This window comes from Rutidosis leptorrhynchoides, chromosome 9 (assembly GCF_046630445.1).
Source record: "Rutidosis leptorrhynchoides isolate AG116_Rl617_1_P2 chromosome 9, CSIRO_AGI_Rlap_v1, whole genome shotgun sequence".
Lineage (NCBI taxonomy): Eukaryota > Viridiplantae > Streptophyta > Magnoliopsida > Asterales > Asteraceae > Rutidosis > Rutidosis leptorrhynchoides.
The window spans coordinates 325,442,629-325,464,777 of record NC_092341.1 but is presented as its reverse complement, the minus strand read 5'-3'; the positions used below and the strand labels follow the sequence as shown (position 1 = coordinate 325,464,777).

The 22,149-nt window shown below is 34.0% G+C and overlaps 2 protein-coding genes across 2 annotated transcripts; one reads left to right on the top strand and one right to left on the bottom strand.

The window, feature by feature from the left end:
• Positions 1-1,709: 1,709 nt before the first annotated feature.
• Positions 1,710-7,374, top strand: LOC139869038 (vacuolar protein sorting-associated protein 26A-like). Its single transcript, XM_071857370.1, has 12 exons — positions 1,710-1,808; positions 3,515-3,527; positions 3,628-3,725; positions 4,002-4,076; positions 4,180-4,252; positions 4,335-4,379; positions 4,556-4,667; positions 4,778-4,844; positions 5,191-5,235; positions 5,782-5,837; positions 6,042-6,217; positions 6,862-7,374. The coding sequence occupies exons 1-12, from the start codon at positions 1,710-1,712 to the stop codon at positions 7,041-7,043; spliced, it is 1,041 nt and encodes a 346-aa protein (XP_071713471.1). The 3' UTR covers positions 7,044-7,374.
• Positions 7,375-9,015: 1,641 nt separating this feature from the next.
• On the bottom strand, positions 9,016-21,553 carry LOC139865656 (MAG2-interacting protein 2). Its single transcript, XM_071853734.1, has 12 exons — positions 21,154-21,553; positions 20,996-21,044; positions 19,856-20,029; positions 19,537-19,738; positions 19,235-19,455; positions 17,873-18,812; positions 16,245-17,182; positions 15,639-15,721; positions 14,568-14,927; positions 12,850-14,008; positions 12,084-12,349; positions 9,016-11,728 (listed from the first exon to the last, which is right to left on the bottom strand). Exons 1-12 carry the CDS (start codon positions 21,247-21,249, stop codon positions 9,149-9,151), a joined length of 7,068 nt encoding a protein of 2,355 aa, XP_071709835.1. The 5' UTR covers positions 21,250-21,553; the 3' UTR covers positions 9,016-9,148.
• Positions 21,554-22,149: the final 596 nt, after the last annotated feature.

Genomic DNA, 22,149 nt, shown 5'->3' with positions numbered 1-22,149 from the left:
ATTTTATTCTTTTTACCTAATTTTTTAAGTATAAATACCCCTCATTTCTCATTCAAACTCACACCAAAATTTCTCTCATTCTCTCTTTGAAGAATTACTACTAGTAAGTATTCTTTTCTTAATCTTTACTTTTTACTTTTTACTTTTTACTTTTTACTTTTTACTTTTTACTTCGGTTTATTATTTTTTTTACCAAAACATGTAAATAATGTTATAAATTATATGCAATTAAAAATAAAATAAATAACATGTTATAATTAGTAATATATGTTACTAAAAATTATAAAAGTATTTTTATGAATTAATATATATAGGAATTATAATTAAAATCGAATTAATGAATATATATATGTATATACGCACCTAACGTGAAGGTTATAATTAAAGATAGCGTACAAAGACTACAAACATCACCGCTACTTGTGGCCTAGGGTGATCCTTGTTACCATTATGGGACGCTTGTGGATCTCGAATGCCAAGACTTAGATTCTGGTCAAGAGATCCTGGGCCACTTGGTAACAATAGATCATTCGAGTGACTTGCATGTTAGCAACGAAGTTTGGGCGAGATTGTACAACATCTTTGTTAAGAATTATAACCCGAACATTTTTAAACTAGAAGCTTACTATAAGTGGAAGCTTTCCATAAATAGTAAGTTTTCAAAAATAGAAACTTTTGAGAAATAGGAACTTTTCTCGAAAACCGTCACTGTCAATATAGTTGCTATATTAATAAACGTACTTTATGTCAGTTAGACATTAACTAATCAAACGTTATACCTCTAGGTTGATATCCAGATCACTTACTTGCTTTACTTTCCTTCTTGCGTGGAATACTTCAACTGCTATTTAAGGTGAATTCATAGCCCCTCTTTATTGCTAGCAAACTTACTTACTTTACTTGGGGTGAGACACATGCTGTTTTTACTTTTTACAATTTAGACACAAGTACCAAACTGTTAAACTATGCTATACCCGACTATGTCCGACTAAGTCCCTACAGTGATATTTTTAATTGCTGCTGCATGCTTAATTATTGGGGGTAGGCCTATCGGGAGTAACATCCCCGATACATTTGACTAAGTCTTTGTATTACTTGATCATGAAATTAAGCCGACAAGGACAGACACAACTTGTCATGGGGCAAACTTGAACGTTTAGTCTAAATATCACGCTTTGGCATAACTTTTTGATCCTGCGGGAGATCAACTTTACAAACTAAATCTTGTGGTCTAAAACAACGGTCAACTTTTGTTAAACCTATGAACTTCACTCAACTTTTTGGTTGACACTTTAGCATGTTTTGTCTCAGGTGCTGTTTGATTCAAGCTTACTTATCTATTGCTTATGTGATGCTACTTGGACATATGATCAAGAGATTATCGCATTTATTACTATTGCATTTAAACATTTACTTTACTCCTTTGTAACGACATTTCATTTTCCGCTGCGTACTCAATAAAGTTTAACTTTCTCATTTAGTATTGTTCTCGTTATTATAATATGTTGGTATATTTTGATATTAAGTCACATTTCGCCCAGGCCCTAACTGGGGGTGTGATAGAAACACTTAATCATATAAATATCAATTTCATTTAATATATATAAACATGGAAAAGTTCGGGTCACTGCAGCATAAATCAATTTTCAGAAGCTGACTACGTCCGCAACAACACCGAGCTCACCGGAATAGAATCAATGATGGTCTAAATGGAATCAAGGTTGGAGAACTCGGATATCGGAGAGATATCGTTTGGACAGTTTTGGGGAGATCGCGGCATCTCGTGGAGATATCGGACGTTAACTCAGGTTGACATTTTTTTAATATAAATATGTATAAATAAATAAACATATGTACATTTATATACATTTTTACGAGATTTACAAGAAAATTCGAGAAATGAGCAAAGAAAATCCGAGAAATAGTGTCTTTGACCAAGTTTGACCTCATTGACAGAGAAATCTTGTGAGATGGCCATCTAGTCTCCGCTATCTTCTATCAAAAAGATGTCGGGGAGATCTCGGAAGAAATAAGGAGATTACTACACTAAATGGAATGAACGAAATCGCACAAGCCGCTATCAAACAAACAAAACGCAGAATCGAACCTTATGGAAACCAGACCATCTCGACCAATTTTTCAAAGTTTTAATACTTTTCTTAAAGGTGAAGCAATTGATGTTTACCCAGATTCAATTACATAAACGGGTTTCACGAATTACTTTTGAGTTAGTAGGCTTGAAGTTTTTAATTTAGGTTTTCATTTTATAATTTATATAGTTTTGTTAGTTGTTACGATGATGAATGGTTGGTTGAAATGGTGAGTGATGATTTGGATTGAGTTTGTTTTTGATGAAGATGAAGAATAAGCATGTCAATGGTAGGGGTTAAGGTGTATAACTCTACTATTTTCTGATGCATATAGTAGATTAAGACTATATCCGCAAATCAGGGTGAATCACATGGACCATTCGCGTAGTTAGTCATTTTTTACTTTTCTAATATTTTTTTTTATTATTTCTATTTTGTTTATTTAGGTTTTATACAGTAATCATTTATTTTTATTTATAGCTTCTATTAAAATCCTATAATTATTATGTTATTATTAGGCTAATGACTTTGTTAAGAAAAAATAAAAAAAAAGAAAAAAATCTAATCCCTTAACGTGATGTCATTAATCTAATTAATAACTAATTAAATTAAATCTACTTATTTATTTATTTCATGTTTTTTGAAAAAAATTCACTCTCATTAATTATTAATTATTATTATATTAGTATTCAAATTTAAATATGAGTTCTCCTTTACGAGATTAATTACGTTATATATGTAGCTAAATGCACGTCTCAATAAAAAGTTTTAATATAGACTTTTATGACAAGGAAAATAGTCACTGTGATGAAAATTTAAAGATGATTTTGAGAGAATAAATGTAGTTATTTATTCCAACCAAGTTAAGTACATCAATGCGTTTGTGAAATAACGAAAAATTTCTTAGTCGTAATCCGTTGGTCATTAAACTAAGTGACTTTAACATTTAAATTCACTTGATACCTAAAATATACATTAAACTTGTTTGGTTAAAGTGATTCCACGGATCCATTTCACTAGTTTATTATATATAATCAATAATCAATTAATTCAAGTCACTGCTATAATCAACTTGCCAGATCACTTCCTCTGTACGCTGAACCATCCAATAGTTTTCTCCGATCAACGTTCCGGTCTGTATACATAATTACATATAGATTTATATTATATTTCATCTCATCCTCCATTACTCTATATTTACTTATAATCTAATAAAACTAGGTTCTCGACCGGAAACTGAAACAAATTCTGCTTTAATTTTGTAGTTTTAGTCTATTATTAGGGTTTTAAATTTATACCGGCCTGTAATGGCTTAACATACCTATAAACAATCGTTTACGCCTAATAATTAGATACATATATGTATATGTTTTTGTTTAGTAGAAGTTATTTGTTGAATGATATACTCTGATTATATTATTTAGGTTTTTGCAGCTAGTATAAGAGAAGAATTTTGAGAGGAGCTGAAAGTTAAATTCTGAGAAATGGTAAGAGCTTATTGAAATGCGGAAAGTAGTGTTTTTGCAGTGAAAATTGATCTGTTTGTTTTTTGTTGATCAGAACTATATATTAGGGGCATTTAAGCCGGCTTGTAATATTTCGATCACTCTCAACGATGCCAAAACACGCAAGCAGGTATGCATGTATGTATATTGTTTATTATTGTAGGTTGATGATTAGTGTAGCAATTTGAAAGCTGTTAATTATGTGATCTATCTACGTGTATTTGATAGTTTGTTTCACTGAAGCCCTAATTTCATGTATAAGTCTATTGTGTAATCATTCGTGTTTAAGTATGATACTGCTGTAGCATTTAACTGGCTGAACTACGTGTAACTGTGTAAGCTTGAACTGTAGTAACAGAAATCTTTGTGCTTTCAATGATGGTTCAATGTTAATTTTCTATATTAGGTTCCTTTGAAGAAGGAAAATGGTCAGATATCATTGGTCCCCCTTTTTCAAAGTCAAGAAACGATTGCTGGAAAGGTACTATATTTGATATTTTTGTTGGGTACTTAATGTTAAGGACTTATAAACTTATTACAAATGATTATAACGTATCGCGTTTACTTATGTACTATATGTACAGATTTCTGTAGAACCAGTGCAAGGGAAGAAGGTCGAGCATAATGGTATTAAAGTAGAACTGCTCGGTCAAATTGGTAATTTTATCTCATCAATTTCATTGAACAGTTTTTCATATTAATCCCTCTGAATATGTTGAATTATTACCTCCCTTTGCAGAAATTTATTTTGACCGAGGCAACTTTTATGACTTCACCTCTCTTGGTAAGCTTGTCTGATGCGACAACTTTTTTGTTGTTTTGTTGCATTTTTGAAAGAACGTTATTAATTTAATTACTTTATACTCCATTAGTTTACTTATTTTATCCATTAATTTTCTATCTGATATAAATTTTATATCCTTTATTAGTACTATTCACACTCTTACATCTGCCATGCAGTTCGTGAATTGGATGTTCCTGGTGACATATATGAAAAGAAAACATACCCTTTTGAATTTTCTACGGTTGAAATGCCATACGAAACATACAATGGTGTTAATGTGCGACTTAGGTAACTCTTATTCAAAGTAAAAATGTTACTTAAAATAGCAAACCATGAACACTATTGATTGTACTACATCTTTTGAAACTTGCTAAAAAAAATTTACTATCCTGTCTCAGGTATGTTCTGAAGGTGACAATCAATCGAGGTTATGCTGGTAGCATAACGCAGTACCAAGATTTTGTGGTGAGAATTCTTGTTTGTATCTTCCATCATACACTCACTGTGTTAAAATTTGTTTGAGTTTTTTAATTAATAAATAAGTAAATTGGTCAAGCATTGATACAGCTACAAATCTATATAAAAGGATAATATTTTCTCATTTTGCTCAGCATGGTGGTCTTTCACAAAGGTTTATTGCATTCTGAATAATTGTAATTACAAACTTGAGATTTTTTGTAAACTAAATTTTATCATTCACTTATTATTTTCACCATAAAACACATGAGAATGACATACCAGGTTGTGTCAGGGCTACAATGTCAAGACAATTGTTCGTTCGTACTGATCTGTTATGTGTTCCTTTTTACAGGTTCGCAACTTTAGCACGCCTCCATCAATCAACAACAGCATTAAGGTCAGTGATCCGTCATCATATTTTCGTATTATTTTTTAATGTATATAGCAGGAGGATTAGTGATATGCGTGATCATGTCTAGAGGTGGCTATATCCGTCCATTTTTTATGAATAGGACAATTTTGTTTGTGTTTACTTTCAACCTGGTAAAATGGGTCAGGTGATGGAAATTTAGCTTAAAATGGTTCAAGTTAAATGGGTCGAAACTCACCCAATGTATATTTAATGCAAACTTGTATCATCCTATTAAGATTTTAGATTAGTTTATGTAATCATATTCGTCCGAGTATTTTATTACCATTTCTACTATTGCGCTAATAAAGTTCAAAAGAGGCCGATTAAGTGTTGCAAACACAACCTTACCTGTATATATCTGCACTTAAAGTTGATTCTTTTTACCCAAACAAGTTCTAATGATTAACCTTACTCAAGCGACCCGTCCTTCTTGCACCTTTAATCACATCTTATGCAGCATTTTGCAATGGATACGTTGCAACTGATAAATTTAGCCAATCATGCATGCTGATTTCCCTTATTCTTTCGCAGATGGAAGTTGGAATAGAAGACTGTCTTCATATTGAGTTTGAGTATAACAAAAGCAAGTAAGTTATGATGACTATCAAATTAATATATTAAGATCTCTTAAATCTGTAAAAAAATAAAAATTGTTACTTTAATATTATAGCCTACTACTATTGTTATTAAAAACATTGATTTATGTTTGCAGAACTAAATAAGGGTACCAAATAGAATCATATATATTTGTGTTTTTATAATGATTGGCTAACATGTGTGTTCATATTTAGGTATCATTTAAAAGATGTAATCATCGGGAAGATATATTTTCTTCTTGTTAGAATAAAATTAAAAAATATGGATCTTGAGATCAGGCGACGAGAGTCCACTGGTTCTGGTGCCAACACTCATGTAGAGACAGAAACCCTGGCAAAATTTGAGTTAATGGATGGTGCTCCTGTTAGAGGTATGACTTGTCAATATAGGTGGCAAAGTAAGCAGGTTGGGCAATAGGTTTTGGTACATTTAGTTCGGGTTGGTACATTCAAAGATATTTTGTCTTCACTTTATTGATTTTTTCTTTGTGCTAATTATTATTAAACGAAGTTTTTCATTACGATAGTAACCTAGTATTTCATCTTTAAGTTTTGCAAGGGCATTGATAAAATTCCGCCTATAAAAATATTAGGAGGATTATCCAATTTGAATCCACGTTGGTTAAATTTCTATTTATTTGACCTGTTTAGACGACCCCTTTTGATTATAATCAATATATATTACTACAAATGACTCATTGGCCTTGAAACTTGAAAGGAAAATGGGTTCCAAAATCTACCCATCTACCTATTAATGGGTTGAAATGTCATCTCTAATAGATGGGTAAACGGATGAGGTTTCTGTGTTCAGGTTACCCAGTGAGTGCGATTATTTTTAGTCAGATGTGGTCTAGCCGGGTTATCTCATGACCGTTTCTGACCCTTTAAGATTTGAACCTGGCCGCCCAAAATGTCACCTGTAACAAAACTCTTTATTAAGTTATTTCAGATATCTTTTAAATATTGCTGCAAGTATTTTATGAGTGATTAAAGATGCCACAAATTTTGTTTTCAGGTGAATCTATACCAATCAGGCTTTTCCTGAGCCCTTATGAACTCACACCAACACATCGTAATATCAACAACAAATTTAGCGTCAAGTATTATTTGAATCTAGTACTTGTTGATGAGGAAGATCGCAGGTACTTTAAGCAGCAGGAAATCACAATTTATCGAACTGCAGAAACTTCTTCCTGATTCACCCAACCAAATACTTTTTGCTTAAGCGAGCATCAACTGACAAAGAGTCTTGAACCTTTTGTCCACTTAGGATATGGACGCCTTTCATGTTGTACAGACAAATAAAGTTATGTTGCAATTGCTGGTAAAGTAGACGTTAAACATTAATTTGACTTGTGTCCATGTTTGAAGTGTTTTTGTTAGGGAGTGAAACAGCAAATAAATAGTTACTATCTGGTTCCTATTTAAAATCATTTTTCATTTTGTTCCGTCACTAATTTGGTTACTATTTCAAACTATCACTTTCGATTTGGTCTAATAATCTTCTACTGTATTTACTTTAACAAAATACGGAGTAATGTATCTGTTATGTACGAGTATCATTTACTAGTCATATGCAACGCACATGACCACTTAACCATTTCTCGCTCTAGTATACATAAGAGCATTAGAGTTCACTTGTAGTTAGCTTTGAATATTGGTGTGTATAAGTGTATTTAGTGTTGTTCCGATTAATTATTTTTAGGAGCAATCCGTTTCGATTTTCAAAAATTCATTTAATTAAACGGTGAACGTCAATTGATGGATCAAAATCGAAATTGGTAATCAAAGTCAGTCAAAGTCAAAAATGGTTACATTTTAACATGAATTTAAACTAAAATTTATAGTTTTGAAGCAAAATGTACAATTTTAGACAATTATGTTAAAAATATATTTATATTTATGATTTTTTTTTTCTATAGTTACACATAATTTTTAAAATTTAGTATAAACTAATTATCGAACCCTCGCTTCGCGCCGGGGGTTCAGTTTTCAATGTATTTTATTGCGTTTATTAAATTATTTTGTGGCTAACGATGGTGTCGTTGAAGCGCAACTCGAGTCAAACTAAAAGGTATAACCCGTGAGAGATTTAAATGTTATTTTAAATTAACAATATATGTGCATCTCCGCGTTTCGCTATGAAATTGTCGACTTTTAAAAATTTAACGCAAAATCAACGTGTATGAAAAGTACCCCAAATATTTAGCGTTTTTTAAAAAGCGTCCGTTTTGCGTATAGCTAGTGACATTGTGTTCCTAAAATTATTTCGAGTTTAACGATGGTGTCGGAAAAATTTAACTTGTTGCGAGCGAGAATATATGACCCGTTGAATATTTGGGTGGAGTTTATTTAAGATTTTTTATGAAAATGGTTATTTGACACTTTACCCACTGTTTGGGGGTCGATTTGAATTTTTCAAAAAAGTGTGGGGCGTTGTTGGTAAAATGAAATTTAGTTAAAATTAAAAAAAAAAAGTGAAAAGTAAAAAATGCTCCTGGTTACTATTCATAACTTTTATCTATTAGTTAATATGTAAATGTATATAGTACAATCCGATTAATCCCCGAATTGCCGATTAATCCATTCAAAGTCCAAACGGGTTAATCCCCGAATAGCGAATTTTGCAACCTTGAGTGTATTACACGTTTTCCCTCTCTATTATCTCGTATTGTAGCCAGTGTTGTAAAAATCCGTTTAACTAAATGGTCAACGTCAATTGATGGATCAAAATCAAATTTGGTAGCCAAAATCGGTTAAAGTCAAAATTGGTTACCATTTTAACATGAATTTAAACTAGAACTTTATAGTTTTGGAGCAAAATGGACAATTTAAGACAATTATGTTTATTTTTATATTTATGATTTTTTCTATATTTACACATACTCTGTATAATTTTTAAATTTTAATATTTCAATGTATACAGTACAATCCGATTAATCCCCGATTAATCTCCGAATTACCAATTAATCTTTCCAAAGTCCCGACCGAGTAATCCCGGATAGCGAATTTTGCAACCTTGATTGTAGCCAATGGCAAATCATTAAGTGGTATGTGCCTTGCACATGATTACTCATAACAGTATAGTAATTGAAAGCAACTTTATGTGTCACTAACAAGGTATTTTTTTCTATAAAGGAAAGGAAATAATCCAGATAACTACTCATAATCAAAGAAAAGAACATAAATGATCAAAACATTAACATGTACAGTATATACATGCTTATATATCAAGTTCAAACAGATCATACCTACACAGCAAAATATTATCTATATTTTCTAATTTCAGATTTCAAATCATGTTACTTCTTACCATCGTTTGTAGACAGCATCCCTAAAGACGACTTGATCGAATTCTCCACCTTGCTACTTAACCCGCCAACCGTATTCACTAAAACCTCACAAAACTTCATCTCCTCAAACTTAAAATCAGTGCCTTGTAACACTTCAAGCTGGTTTGCTAAATACTTCCTAAGACTAGCTTCCGCTACATTGATCAAACCGAGAGACACATTCGTATGCATCATTTTCATAACAACTAATCCCGCTAACATCACTTGATTCGCCTTCACATGTTCCGTTACATAAAACGGTAACAGAATCGTTTCAAAAACAAACCAATTGTCATTCTCATTTGACAAATGAGACTCTTGACAACTTCGAGAGAAACTTCCGACCATATAGTTTAAATACGAGAAAACGTTTCCGAATTCAGGTTTTGTGATGATCGTCGATATTAATCCCGAAGACAACAAAGAAACAAACAACTCATGATCGTTTAAAACCGAACCCGGAATGTTTCCTAGTCTCAATTTATCCTCAACAACACCTAAACAGTGTAAATGTATCTTCTCATACGGAAATAAAAGGACGATTTTAAGAGCTGTAAAACAATCTATTTCAAGTAACGTTTGGCTTAAGTTGCGTGCAGCATCCTCGGTTAAAAGTACACCATACCCTTTCGGACCAGATCTGTCGATAATTTTCATCATGTCGTTAAATTGAGATAAAGCTATCAGCTTTTTGAAAATCTCGGCCCAGCAGTCATGTAACGCGTGAACCGAAGGGGTAAAATCGTCATTTTTCGTTTCTTTCTCTTGCGGTTCATCTTCGGGAAAATCGTCCCATCCTTCATCCCAACCATCGTTACCCCAATCAGTCACGATGACATCATCATCAGGCGTTTGTTCCAAACTTTTTACCTCCTCTTTTGTACCAAAAATTCCTTCCCATTCTCGTAATACAGCTATCAAAACATCAACATGGGATTTTGAAACAGCGTTTTCAGACAGCTTTAAGAAACAAGAAACAGCCGAATCGAGTGTCAAAAGGTCGTTTGGTGTTATTTCAAGGCTCGCAGAGATAGTAGACAGTAGCTGTGATGATTTAAGAGCAACCAAAGTATTTGTAAACCTATTTGTTGCATCTTCGTTATCCCCTGTTTTTTCGCGGTTTAAACTTACATTTCCCGTACCGTTCCACCCGTCCCATGGGACGACGTTAACTTGAAGATCGGTAGAAAAAGAAGACGAATTTGAACCCGGCATTGTTATAAACTGCATGAGTTCGAGCATATGAACTCGAACGTGACTAGGTATTTCCATACTATCAGAAAACCGAGCCAATTGATCCCAAATTGTAACTCTAACCTTCTTAAGATCATCTAAATCACCATCCAATTCACTCAAACTTGTTAGAACACGATACAGATATTTGTGTTCTTTAGATCCACGGGCCAAATCCGTTAAGATCGTTTCCAAGATTCTTGTGTAAAGAAGCGAAAGATCCGTTACATTTTCATGAAGTATTCGAATCGCTGCGTTATAAACATATGATATTGATTTGAAACGGGACCCGGAGAAAATCAATGACCTGCAGAAAGTGAGAATTTCGGTATAAACATCGCCCACGAGACCTACGTTGATATATTCGAAAATAGTAGCCCATCCCTCGGTAATAGAGATTTTATCATCTTTGATCAAGTCAACAAAAGCTTCGAGACAGAGCATCACACAAGCGGGAGAGAATTTCCCTTCGAGATCATTTGACGATACAAACGTCTGCAAATCGTCAATCAATCTGAGCCAGAACGATACAAGCATAACCAAATCATCCTTCCATTTTGGATCAAACTTCAAATGATCAAAACTGTCATCCATTGATGGAGTTATTTTAAAAAACTTCTTCATTATGCCCATTACAGATGCACCTGGATAAGCAATAAGTTGGATATACTTTTTACATCTGTCATATGTACGTTCGAGTTCATTAATGAATAACCGAAGAGTTTCAGGGTCTTGAAAATGGACTTTTGACTTTGCGTTTTCTTCAAGAGCTTTTAAAGAGCTAGATATATAATATCCGTACACGTATGGATACGGTACGAGACCTTCCGGAAGCTGATCTTTATTATATATCTCATTTAGGGTTTTCATCAGTTCTGCAAGTGCTTCAACGTTCGTTTCATTTACATGAGCGTACACTTCATTTGTAACACTTGCCAAATTTGGACCAAATAAACCTGCAATGTTTTTGAAATTTAGGTCCTTGATGAATGAAAGTTTACTACATTGTTGCTCCATGATCTTGTAAAAACTATCGAGCTCGTCAATCGATAAATGGGCTGAATCTGGAGACGTAATCGATAGTAGCTCTTTTTTTTCTTCAACCCTTGAGAAACAAATGAAGAGGAGGTTATAAATGTAAGCAAGGCGTTCTTTATTCTGACCATCGATTTGTGGGTAGACATACAATGCGATTGTTTTGAAGACTTCGTTTGCAGACTCGAGTAATTTGCTTTCGAATTGTGAAATTTCAGTTTTGATATCATCGACTGTCCAAACATCAGAAACGAGGGTTGAAGAAATAAATTTCAGCAACACCTGAATACAAAGGCCAATGAAACATTATTAGACGAGGGAAAAAACTATATTAATTAATTTATAATTTGAAATTTTTTTGATGATCAATGTGTGAATATGATTGCAAAAACTATATAACTACACTGATGAAAGATTCTATCTTAAAAAAGTGATCTAAGAGGTTTAATGTATTTGAATACAGTTTGATGTCTTTTAATCTACTTGACCCACTTAATTGAGTTGACCCGTTGCTTTTTAAGTATATGTTCGATCATGACCCATTTGAGTTTAATAATCCAAACAGACTCATTGTGAATGTAAATGGATCAGATGTCAATTCTACTATTATATACATGTAGCAAGGATATTAGCATACCTTGCTTTGATCTAATCCATAGTCCGAGGCTAATTTCATCACATCTTTGAGAATTCTCTTTTTCTCTGTTTTTACAGATTCAACAAAAGAGAATACTACACTCTCCATATAGTCGATGTCTCCCGACAAAAAGCGTGAAGTTTCAATACCAGGAATAATTTGCTCAATAGCTCTTGTATGATCAGCAACTCGCTTTTGTTCCTCTAGTTTTGACTTCCATTCTCTCCAAAATGAGGACTGTGCTTGGTCAATCTTGTTGCGTTCATCTACGTCCAAAATAGGGATTTAAAAAACAACAAACTCATATAAATTGTTCAATTGCACCACAAATATGAAGATTCACTAGCAGACAAAACTTTGGAACAAGAGAACTTCCAAGAAAGTACATGCATACACATTGCAAATGTTAAAGGTGGCAATTTTAACACATTTACTTATAAACCAGTCCATTTGACCCGTTTCAAATTCGAATTGTCAGTTTTAAACCCGGCCCATTTGAGTCCCTCTAAAAAATCTGACCCGTTACACAGGACCCGTTTCGACTTGTTACGCAACCCGACCCAACCTGACCCGTCTAAGAATTTGACTCATGACCCATTTCAACCAAAACAAGTTTTGACCCGTTACCCAAACCGACCCAACCTGACCCGTTTTCCAGGTATATGTTAAACCAATTCAGCCCGATCCATTTCAATCTGTACCAAGATATCCACTTTTGACCCGTTACCCAGCCCATATTGCCACCTTCCAAAATATGATGAATTACCTGAACTTAGTGAAGTGTACTGCTCTTGGAACTTTCGTAGCAGCAATTCTCTTCGCTGAGCTGGATCCTCACACTCACCTCGGGAGTTGTGCAACAGACTATAAATCATCCCAAGATTCATCATACTACATATTTGATTGTAATCTTCCCTTAATTTCACATGTTCTTCTATAATTTGAACACCATAAAAGGCATCATTAAGATTTAATAAAAACGAGCACCCTAAAATGTCTTCTTCTTCTGTAACCGGTGGCTCCATAATCGATTCCGCAAGTGAAGCAATCAAATTATCTTTGGGAGAAAAATCATTTCTCGCCAACCAACACAAAACAGTCGCAATCGCCCGCGTTCCAACAATCTTTCTATCAGTTTCAGACACTTGTGATTTCAATTCAAGCAGCCATGGGAGACGAGAAGCCACAAAAGTCAACATTTTACCATTTTCTTTTAAAAGAGAGTCAAAGTCGAAATCAGAACTGTCTGTACAGAGTGTGTCAGCAACATCAGAGAGTGTTGTTTTAATGGTGGTGAAATAAGGATTTTGTTCTTCGTATAGATACGGATTGACCTGCCCGGATGAATCTATTAGGTCAACTGATGATTCTGGAATATCTTTTCGGGTCAACATGGATAACTTTTCACACTGACTTTGCATATCTAGATCTTTCCATGCATTTAAGAGTTCACTGATTGAATCTTTATCACAGTGACTCAAAGCAAACCCTAAAAGTTGTTTTCTTGAACTAACATCCATGTTTTCAAGTGCGGGACCCCTTGCAAGTGCAGTACACAAGTCCCAAACGGGACCGTGTCCCTTTTTAGCCATTATAAGACACAAATCGAAAGCAAGTTGAAGATCACCTGCAATTGCTGCTTCTCGTGCAATAGCTTCTTGAACGGATGAGATTTCATCCTGAGAGTTGAGTCCGAGAAGCTTCGCTATTTCAATAAGTTCATCAACGTTAAGATAAGCCCCGTTTTGAGTGGTGATTGCTAACTTAATAATTTCCATTGGGTCTTTAATTTGCCTAAATTGCATTGGCAAAATGTAAACACCTAATCTTGGAAGTTTAACAGTTAGGGCGTCGATAATATCTGACTCTATCATCACGTTTCTACTGCTCGGAAGTATGTTTAGACATTCCTTCGCCTTCCAAATCTGTAAAAAACAAATTTGAAACCTTCGTTAATACAGTAACCAGCAATACAGAATGACATCGACTTTTTACAACATTTTCTGATCTAGTCATTATAAAAAACATTCATGTGTTAATTAATAGTAGATGAAACTTTATAGAGTACAGGCAATCTTTACATCACCTGTAAATATGATGTATAGTATTATCAATGTAATATATGGTCCAAATAAATAAACTACAATTTAACAGTTATAATTATATGTAATCTTACACTTGAAGCTTCATTCTTATGAATTTGACATTTGGGTAAATTACTAATATATTTATGATTTTATTCTTCATACACAGTATATTCCATGTTTGAAGAAATGGGCTAGTACTTTTACCAAATTACTTGATTGTCAGAAAGTTGAGAATTTCAAGAAGTTTTAATGCATCCTGGGCGCTATCTTTCTTAAAAAGATGTGATCTTTTAGCTTCTAAGTTATCAAGACGCGATTTACTGAACATGTTGCAATAATTGAATGTTATTACTGTACTTACGAGTTCAAAAGAATATCAAAGGCAGATGTTACTTACTTCTGGGGACGATAAACTTGAAGCTGAGAAAAAATACTCTCGTGCTGCCAGAATTATGATATTTTCTGCCTTTTCTGTTGGCAAAACCAGTGAACCTGAGCCTTTTAGATAGTTCCGAGCAAGTGAAAATTTACCAGCTTTTAGTAAGCCCCGGCAGAACTCCATTAACATGTATTCTAATTCCATAAACGGGAACGCTTTTTCTTGCAGAGACAGGAAATCTCGCCACATGTTTGCCCAGTCATTATCGGTTCGACCAGGTTGTCGACGGATAAATTTTGAAAGTATAAGACGAAGAATCTGTTTTACACTCTTGCTATCTGAATGTGCCTCAAGGAAGAAAGCAATTGGTTTTGGAACCTGAGATACAAAAGTAAACTCATAAACTGGATTTTTCATCATGAAGTATTCATACGGCTTGCAACTAGATCACATATTGTAAACACATTTCTAGCTCGTTCATCTAATTAACAAGTACTAGAGGTGGTGAATCCAACCCATTCACTTAGGAATGGATGATTCTGAGTTATATCTCTGATGTGTCAAACAAATAGAATATAAAGATAGCTTTATAGGGAACAGTAACAAAGTCACCCAAAGTGTATTCTTAACGCATATAACTTCTTAAAATTGAATTAAGATATAGTAGACTATTATTGAAATGAAAAAACTTCATAAACCAAAATACCAGTTGACACTTTATCCAACCCACCCGACTTACCCATTTTCCCACCCTAATTAGATAACATAAAAAAATGTGAATTTACAAACATAACACTCAGCCAAAATTCAACAGAAAGACTACTGGTGTTATCTAAACGTGCAATAATTTGACTTAGAAAATAGCTTAAGGATATTGTTTAACTTTTTTCAAATATCTAAACCGGCCTAAACAGAAATATTAAAGTATCCAACTAACTGTCTGAAATGGTGCCACACATAAACCATCAAGCTGACAGCTGAGGTCCAATGTAAAGGAAGATTCTCTACTAGGCTTGTAAGATCAAATGTAAAGAGGGTAATAACTATGATCTATCTATGCTGAAAACACTGTAAAACATAAATGTGTACCTGGTATAAAGTTAAAAGCCTTCCGGCCTCAACATGACCTTCTGCAAGTTTAAGTTTCTTTTTAAGGTCGTCTACTTCAGAACCTGCCAAAAAGTGTTGTTAGACTATTTCAAGAAAAATGGCCCCCAAATGTACAGAACATAACTTTATGCACTACTCACAACACATAAGCAAGAAAAGTACTTAATGAGAGGCAAGCATATGTATAAAGCGGTAGCACATGAGTTCATTGCCTTTCTAAAAAAAATTTAGTAGCACATGTAAATAAAGATTCAAGAGAAACTTTCAAAACTAACAAAATTTTCTTATTGCCATTAATCAGCCACAGATAGGTGCAAGATTGTGACCCTAAATGACAGTTACTGTCGTTGTGAAAGAGCAAGAGGGTGTGAATGTGTGTTCAGTTGTACATGTTTCAGTTTTTAAAAGTATAGTTTCAGAAAATTTATACAACCAGCAGGTGACATGAGAACATTTGATATCATTGAACACATCCAACATAAAAAAAAAAGGTTTTACTATAAAGATTGCTAAGTTAGAAGATCAATATGAAGGAATTCATATTTGCAGGTATTATATAATAAATAAATTGACAAAAAAGCTTACCGTGCAAAGCTGGAAGTTTAGACAATAATGAGGCCATGGTACTCCACTTATCAGTAGCAGTTATCAAATACAAACACTGAAGCGCACAGTCTACTACTTCACCTTCATTTCTAAAAAAGTTGCTTCCCATAAACTCCTTGCACCCCTCTTCGATAACTATTAAACAGACCTCGATCTTATTCTCCATAGCAACCTCTTTCAACCATCTAACCAAAAACGAATCAACATTACCATCAACAACTTCCTCCCCACATTTCTTCAACATAAACGGTACTGCTCTATCACATAATCTATTTATCACATTTTCCTCATTGAAACCCTTAAGCATCAACCTGAACTTTTCATAGTCAGACAACTGTTCCCATGTAATAAGGCTCATGCTAAAACTCGTATCATGATTAACATCATCATCGTAAATGAGCAGGTACAAATGAGAAATAAGCTCATGGAACTCTTTTAATTCTATAATACCCTTTCGGCAAGCAGTATCAACCAAAGATAAACAGTTATCTAATTGTCCACTAAGGGTGTCCATATCTCTAGCTCTTTGTTTGTACCAGATTGATAGTTCATTAACCGATGGCCATGTGTATCCCATTAGCTGCTTCACAATTAGTTCAGTTCTGATCTGAATACAACTCTCGTGATTTTCAGGGAGGGTATTAATGTAATTTATCATCTGTTTACTTTCAACCCAGTCTTCTTCTCTTAAAGGACTAACCTGAATAGGAGAACGTCCAGGAAGAAGCTGACTGTACGTCTGCACAGGCACTGTTTCAGGTATAGCAGATAAAACTTCAAGTATACATGGAGATATAGAATACGGGTGGCGTTTAAATAGAAGATTTAAAGCTCCAATTTTTCCACTTTCTGCAAGTGCAGTTGCAGCTTCTTTGATAGGCAATGACCTAAACTTTCTATACTCCAATGCAGAAAACCTGAAAGAGGCCAAGTCTGAGTGTTTTCACAAGTATAATTGTAGAGATTATTAAACATATTCAGTTTTAGTATTTGACAAACTTTATCCATTAACTTATAAATGGGTCCAGAAGGTTGAAAGAGACACGAGACGGAGGAGAGTCGGTCAGGGCCTTGAATGGTCGAGTTGGTCAATACAAGGTCGAGACAGACATTGACCAACGTTGACTTTTAGATAATATATAGGTTTTTTTATAATGTTTTCTATAATTACAGTGTATTTATGTATTTTTGAATTTATCATTAAGGGGCACTGTGTAAGTAGGTGTTTTTCCCAGCCAATTTTAGAAGGGGCTTAAAATTTTCGTTCACACTAAAACAAGGTCAGACAAAAGTCAACTTTGACCAATGTTGACCGACATTTCCCAACTTTGAGCCGACTTTTAGTGTTGACCGACTAATTAGACAGTTTTGGGCGAAACGGGACGGGCTAGTCACCAAACTGTCGCAACCGCTGTTTGCAACCATGTGGGTCAACTCAGATTATGTTTCATATCCAACTGGTAAAAAAAAATTAAAGCAACTTGGTCATCCTGAATCCATGTTACAAAAAACCATATAGTATTATACTCCGTATAAGATTATTATGCATTCTGTATAACTAAGAAGATAAATTGACTCTGCTTTAACTAACTCTACACACAACTTACCTGCCCATGTTAATCCCGATAAACGTCTCCAGTCTGTCTCTGAATTGTAACATCTTAAGTCTTGTTAAACGAAAATCCCAAATCGGGCTACCCTCTTCATCTTCCACCTCAGAAAAAGAGTAACGATTCGTTAAACGAAGACCATAACTAAGTAAAGCTCTCGTTGCATCTTCTGTGGGTCCAACTCTATCCAAACACTCAGAAAGTACAAAATCTTGATCCCTAATATGTGAAAGTAACGTATTGATTTCACTAATTCCTTGTGTAGAATGCAGCCACTGAGCTTTGAACACTTCATCTTTGTCCAAACCATGATGATCAGCCAACTCTAACGCAGCCTGAAACTGCTGACTACTAATCAAAATATCATAAAGTTCCTGAACAGACCTTTTTGAAAACGACATCAAGCTCCATTGCAATTTAGCACTATCAAATTGCTTATATATTTCCAACGTAAGTGGCTCAAAGAGAAGCAAATCTGACGGTTCAAAATCTTTTTCAGACGATCTGCTTTCCAGAATGAATATGTTTCCTAGCAACTGTGGTACTCGTTCTAAAATAGGCAAAGAGTATTTACAATCATTTTTCAAGACCTTCACACCACTTTCAATGTCAATCATAGTGATATTGCCACTTCTATAAGCAATGACAACTATATGATCAGTCCACCAAGTAAAATCTATTATATTTTTCATGTAGTGTGTATCTTTGAAATGTACTACTGAAAGCAAGTGTTCCTCGTTTAGCTTAAAGATGACCAAACATCCTCTTAAATCCAATGTAGCAACAAACTCTGCTTGTGGTGAGAATAAGACCTTTGGACATGATATTCGATCTGTATAACCTTTTGTTTTGGTATATAGACCTTCGAACTCGGCAGAAGCCACTTGTTGTAAGCCTGATTGTCTACACCATTGCCAAAGAGAAATACTGTAAGGTCCTGGAAAAGATGAAAAAGAAATGAACAATTTATCAATTTATCTTAACTAAGCAATAAAATAGCTGAATAGGAGGGAAAACAACAACCTGATTTATAGTAAAATCGATGATTATCATGTCAAATAATACTTGATTAATTAGGATATATAATTTATCTAGTTCCTACTTTAACTAGCTTTAAGTATAGCTTTTTCTACTAACCATCTTTTGTATTATTAATAGGTGTATTCCGATTAAGAATATACACACAAAAGTCTACTAACTTGAGAGTTATCATAGCGCTAGTATTCATTTTTCAACTGATTTGAACTAGTTTATGTATTAGAAGAATGTTTTCAAGATTCACTGAGGTTTATGAGTGTAATTAATAAGGTATTTGCTAATGCAGTTGAAACCCGAATGAAGATAAGTGCTGAATGTTACCAATGATAACGTTCGAAGTCAACGAGATGCTAACAGCACTACTAACTACAGCAAGCAACGAGCTATCTGGATGATATCCGCAACAAGAAACATTCTGAGGGAACTGCTTATGTAATAATGAGCTATTTGGGCTGGTTATAGTAGAAATAGAAGCACTCGGGTCCTGACTAATCTCAATATCACGAACAGAACCGTCTGATGCAAGTATACTAAATGTACACCTGTAAATATAATAATAAAAGCACTATTAAATAAACCAATTAAGCATGCAAGTAAACTAACACAGTTCATCTGGTACTTACAAACAAGATTTATTTGTATCCTTATCGTTATGAACAAAAAGACTGATAATTGGCAAAGGCGCTTTTAAATGCTGCTTGGTAATTCTGGTTATCACTTCACCGTTTGCTCTAATAAAATAAAGGGTGTCGGTGTTGTCAAAAACTCCCAAAACACCATGATCCTCTGACCAGGCTCCAAACAAGAACGTGACAGGGAAGTCGCCTGATATAACAAAATAAACAGTATGGTTGCATGTTATGAAAGTAGCTGTGAGATAAGAACACTTGTTTAAAGGCTGCAATTGTAAAACGAGCATGCAGAAATATCCAGGGATCTTACTAATATATATGCCACAAGGTTGTTGGTAATTATCATCTCTTTGTAAAATGGTAATCTGGTTTCCAACTGCTATAGCCACATGTTCGCCTGTTGGGGAGACAAACATCGATGTCCATTTGCTTAACTTCTGTTGATGTCTACTTGAGGTCCATTTTTCTCTAAGCTCACTCAGACCTTCATGGCACAACAAAAGCAACAACAATTCTCTAAGGCTCAACCTTTATAAAATTAAAAGGCAGCAACGCATCTTGTATATCACATAAAGCATCCCACTCACGCGTACCAGAACATATCAATATATATGTAAAACGAATGTGACATAAATACAGAAAGAGGTGAAAGTATAGCAACTCTTGTTTCGAAAGCAAGAGACAGTAATAAATCGGATTTACATCTACAATAGTACTACGCATGAGAATACTATCCTAATTTGTGTATACAAACTTGTTCTAAACAATTACCAGCTTCATCTGTTACAAACCATGAACTATCATCTATTTGTTCAAGCCTAATACCAATCAATAACGAAATTTATGTTCATCTTTCATATATTGTACAAACATAATTCTATTTCTAGTACTCTTAATCATATGGAATGTACTTAACACAACCTACTTTATAGACCTAGACTCCATATGAGATCCTAACTTATGAAGCAGCTCCTAAATGTAAACGATATAATCCCGCCACTAAATATGCTAGCAGACAGCAAGTCGACAGCAAGCGTTGATTTATTGGCGACTTGACTGACCCCTAGAGCTTAAAGTAAATTTCAGTCAGGATTTAAAACCCATGAAAATTTGATTTTACCATTTTCATGACGTCTCTATTTTATTTTATTTTATTTTTATTCAATTTTATTTAATTTCTTTGTTTAATATATATCTTTTAATTCTATTTTATTTCTTAGAATAAAATTTTTCTACTTTTTGGCCGGAGGTCCACTCGGAAGTAATGTCTCTGTCCGTTAGAGGAAGGATTGTCTACATCTCACCTCCCCGTACACCACCACCTATGTGGTATTGGGTTTTGTTGTTGTTGTTGTTGTTGTTGTAAATATGCTAGCAGATGAAACATTTCATGATGTTGAATTTCAATAATCCAAAACAATTGAACAAAGTAATTAAGATCGAAATGTACCTTTAGTTGAAATCAACCTGAATAAACTTCCTTTACTGCTTTCATTCAGCTATATTTCAAATCAACATTCCGAATCAGTTTCATAAATAACAATCAAATTCAATATATCGAATTCATGAACTATCGAGTAATGATTTTAGATACGTTAAAAAACAAACCTGTTGATGAATCGGAGGATAATTTGACGAGTAATTTCTAGAAGCGTGATGACGTGTCTCGTACAGAACTTGTGGAACGTTTTCATCAGTCTCCATTATTTTCAGATGATATAAGCAAGTTGTACAGGTTCGCGCTAACTGATATAGTGCTGCTAAAAATTGAAAACTGGTAGGTTTCTTTTTCTACCGGAGATCTCTGGGAGAGAAACTGTTGTACGGAATATGAAACGGATTCCGTTAGAATCACGAACCGGGTCGGGCAAACCGGTTTGGGTTTTTATCAGTCAGATTAAAAAAAAGTGGACCCGGTTGACTGGCCCAATAAAAGCCATGTTGTATTCCAGCCCGAATCTGTTGGCCCAATGAAAGAAACCAAAATCTTTATTCACTATCCCTTTTTGAAAGAATATCGTTTACTCCGTATTTTTCATTCATCTTCTTACCCATAGTTTCTTCAATCCCCCATAAATCCCATCAATTTCACGGGGGGCAGATTATTGGAGGGGTGGAGGGGGGCCTTGGCCCTTCCAAAATCCCAAGCTAGAAGTGTATATCGTTTATGAGTTTTGGAATTAAAATTTAAAATTTAAGCTTGATTTTAATGGTGATCTGAAAATTGGTGATGAAAAGATAACTAAGGGAGGTGAAGAGGATACGATGTACAGCACATCATGTGCTTTTATTTGTTTGTTAACACAAGTCCTTATGTTTATATAGATTTTAAATTTTAACCCTACAGATTTTGGAATATTAATAGTACTATCCATTCTAAAATAAATAAATCACTAACTAAAATATAAAATTAATAATCTATATCTATATCTATCTATATCTATACTATACATTAAAAGAAAAGCTTAATTGAGATATATTAAACATTCAACTTTTAATCTTGACCATTGAATTCAATTAATGACAAACATTACCTTTACTTCTACACCCTTAGATCTAATTATAAGCTTATAACTCTTTTCAATCCCAACTTTTCCCTAAATA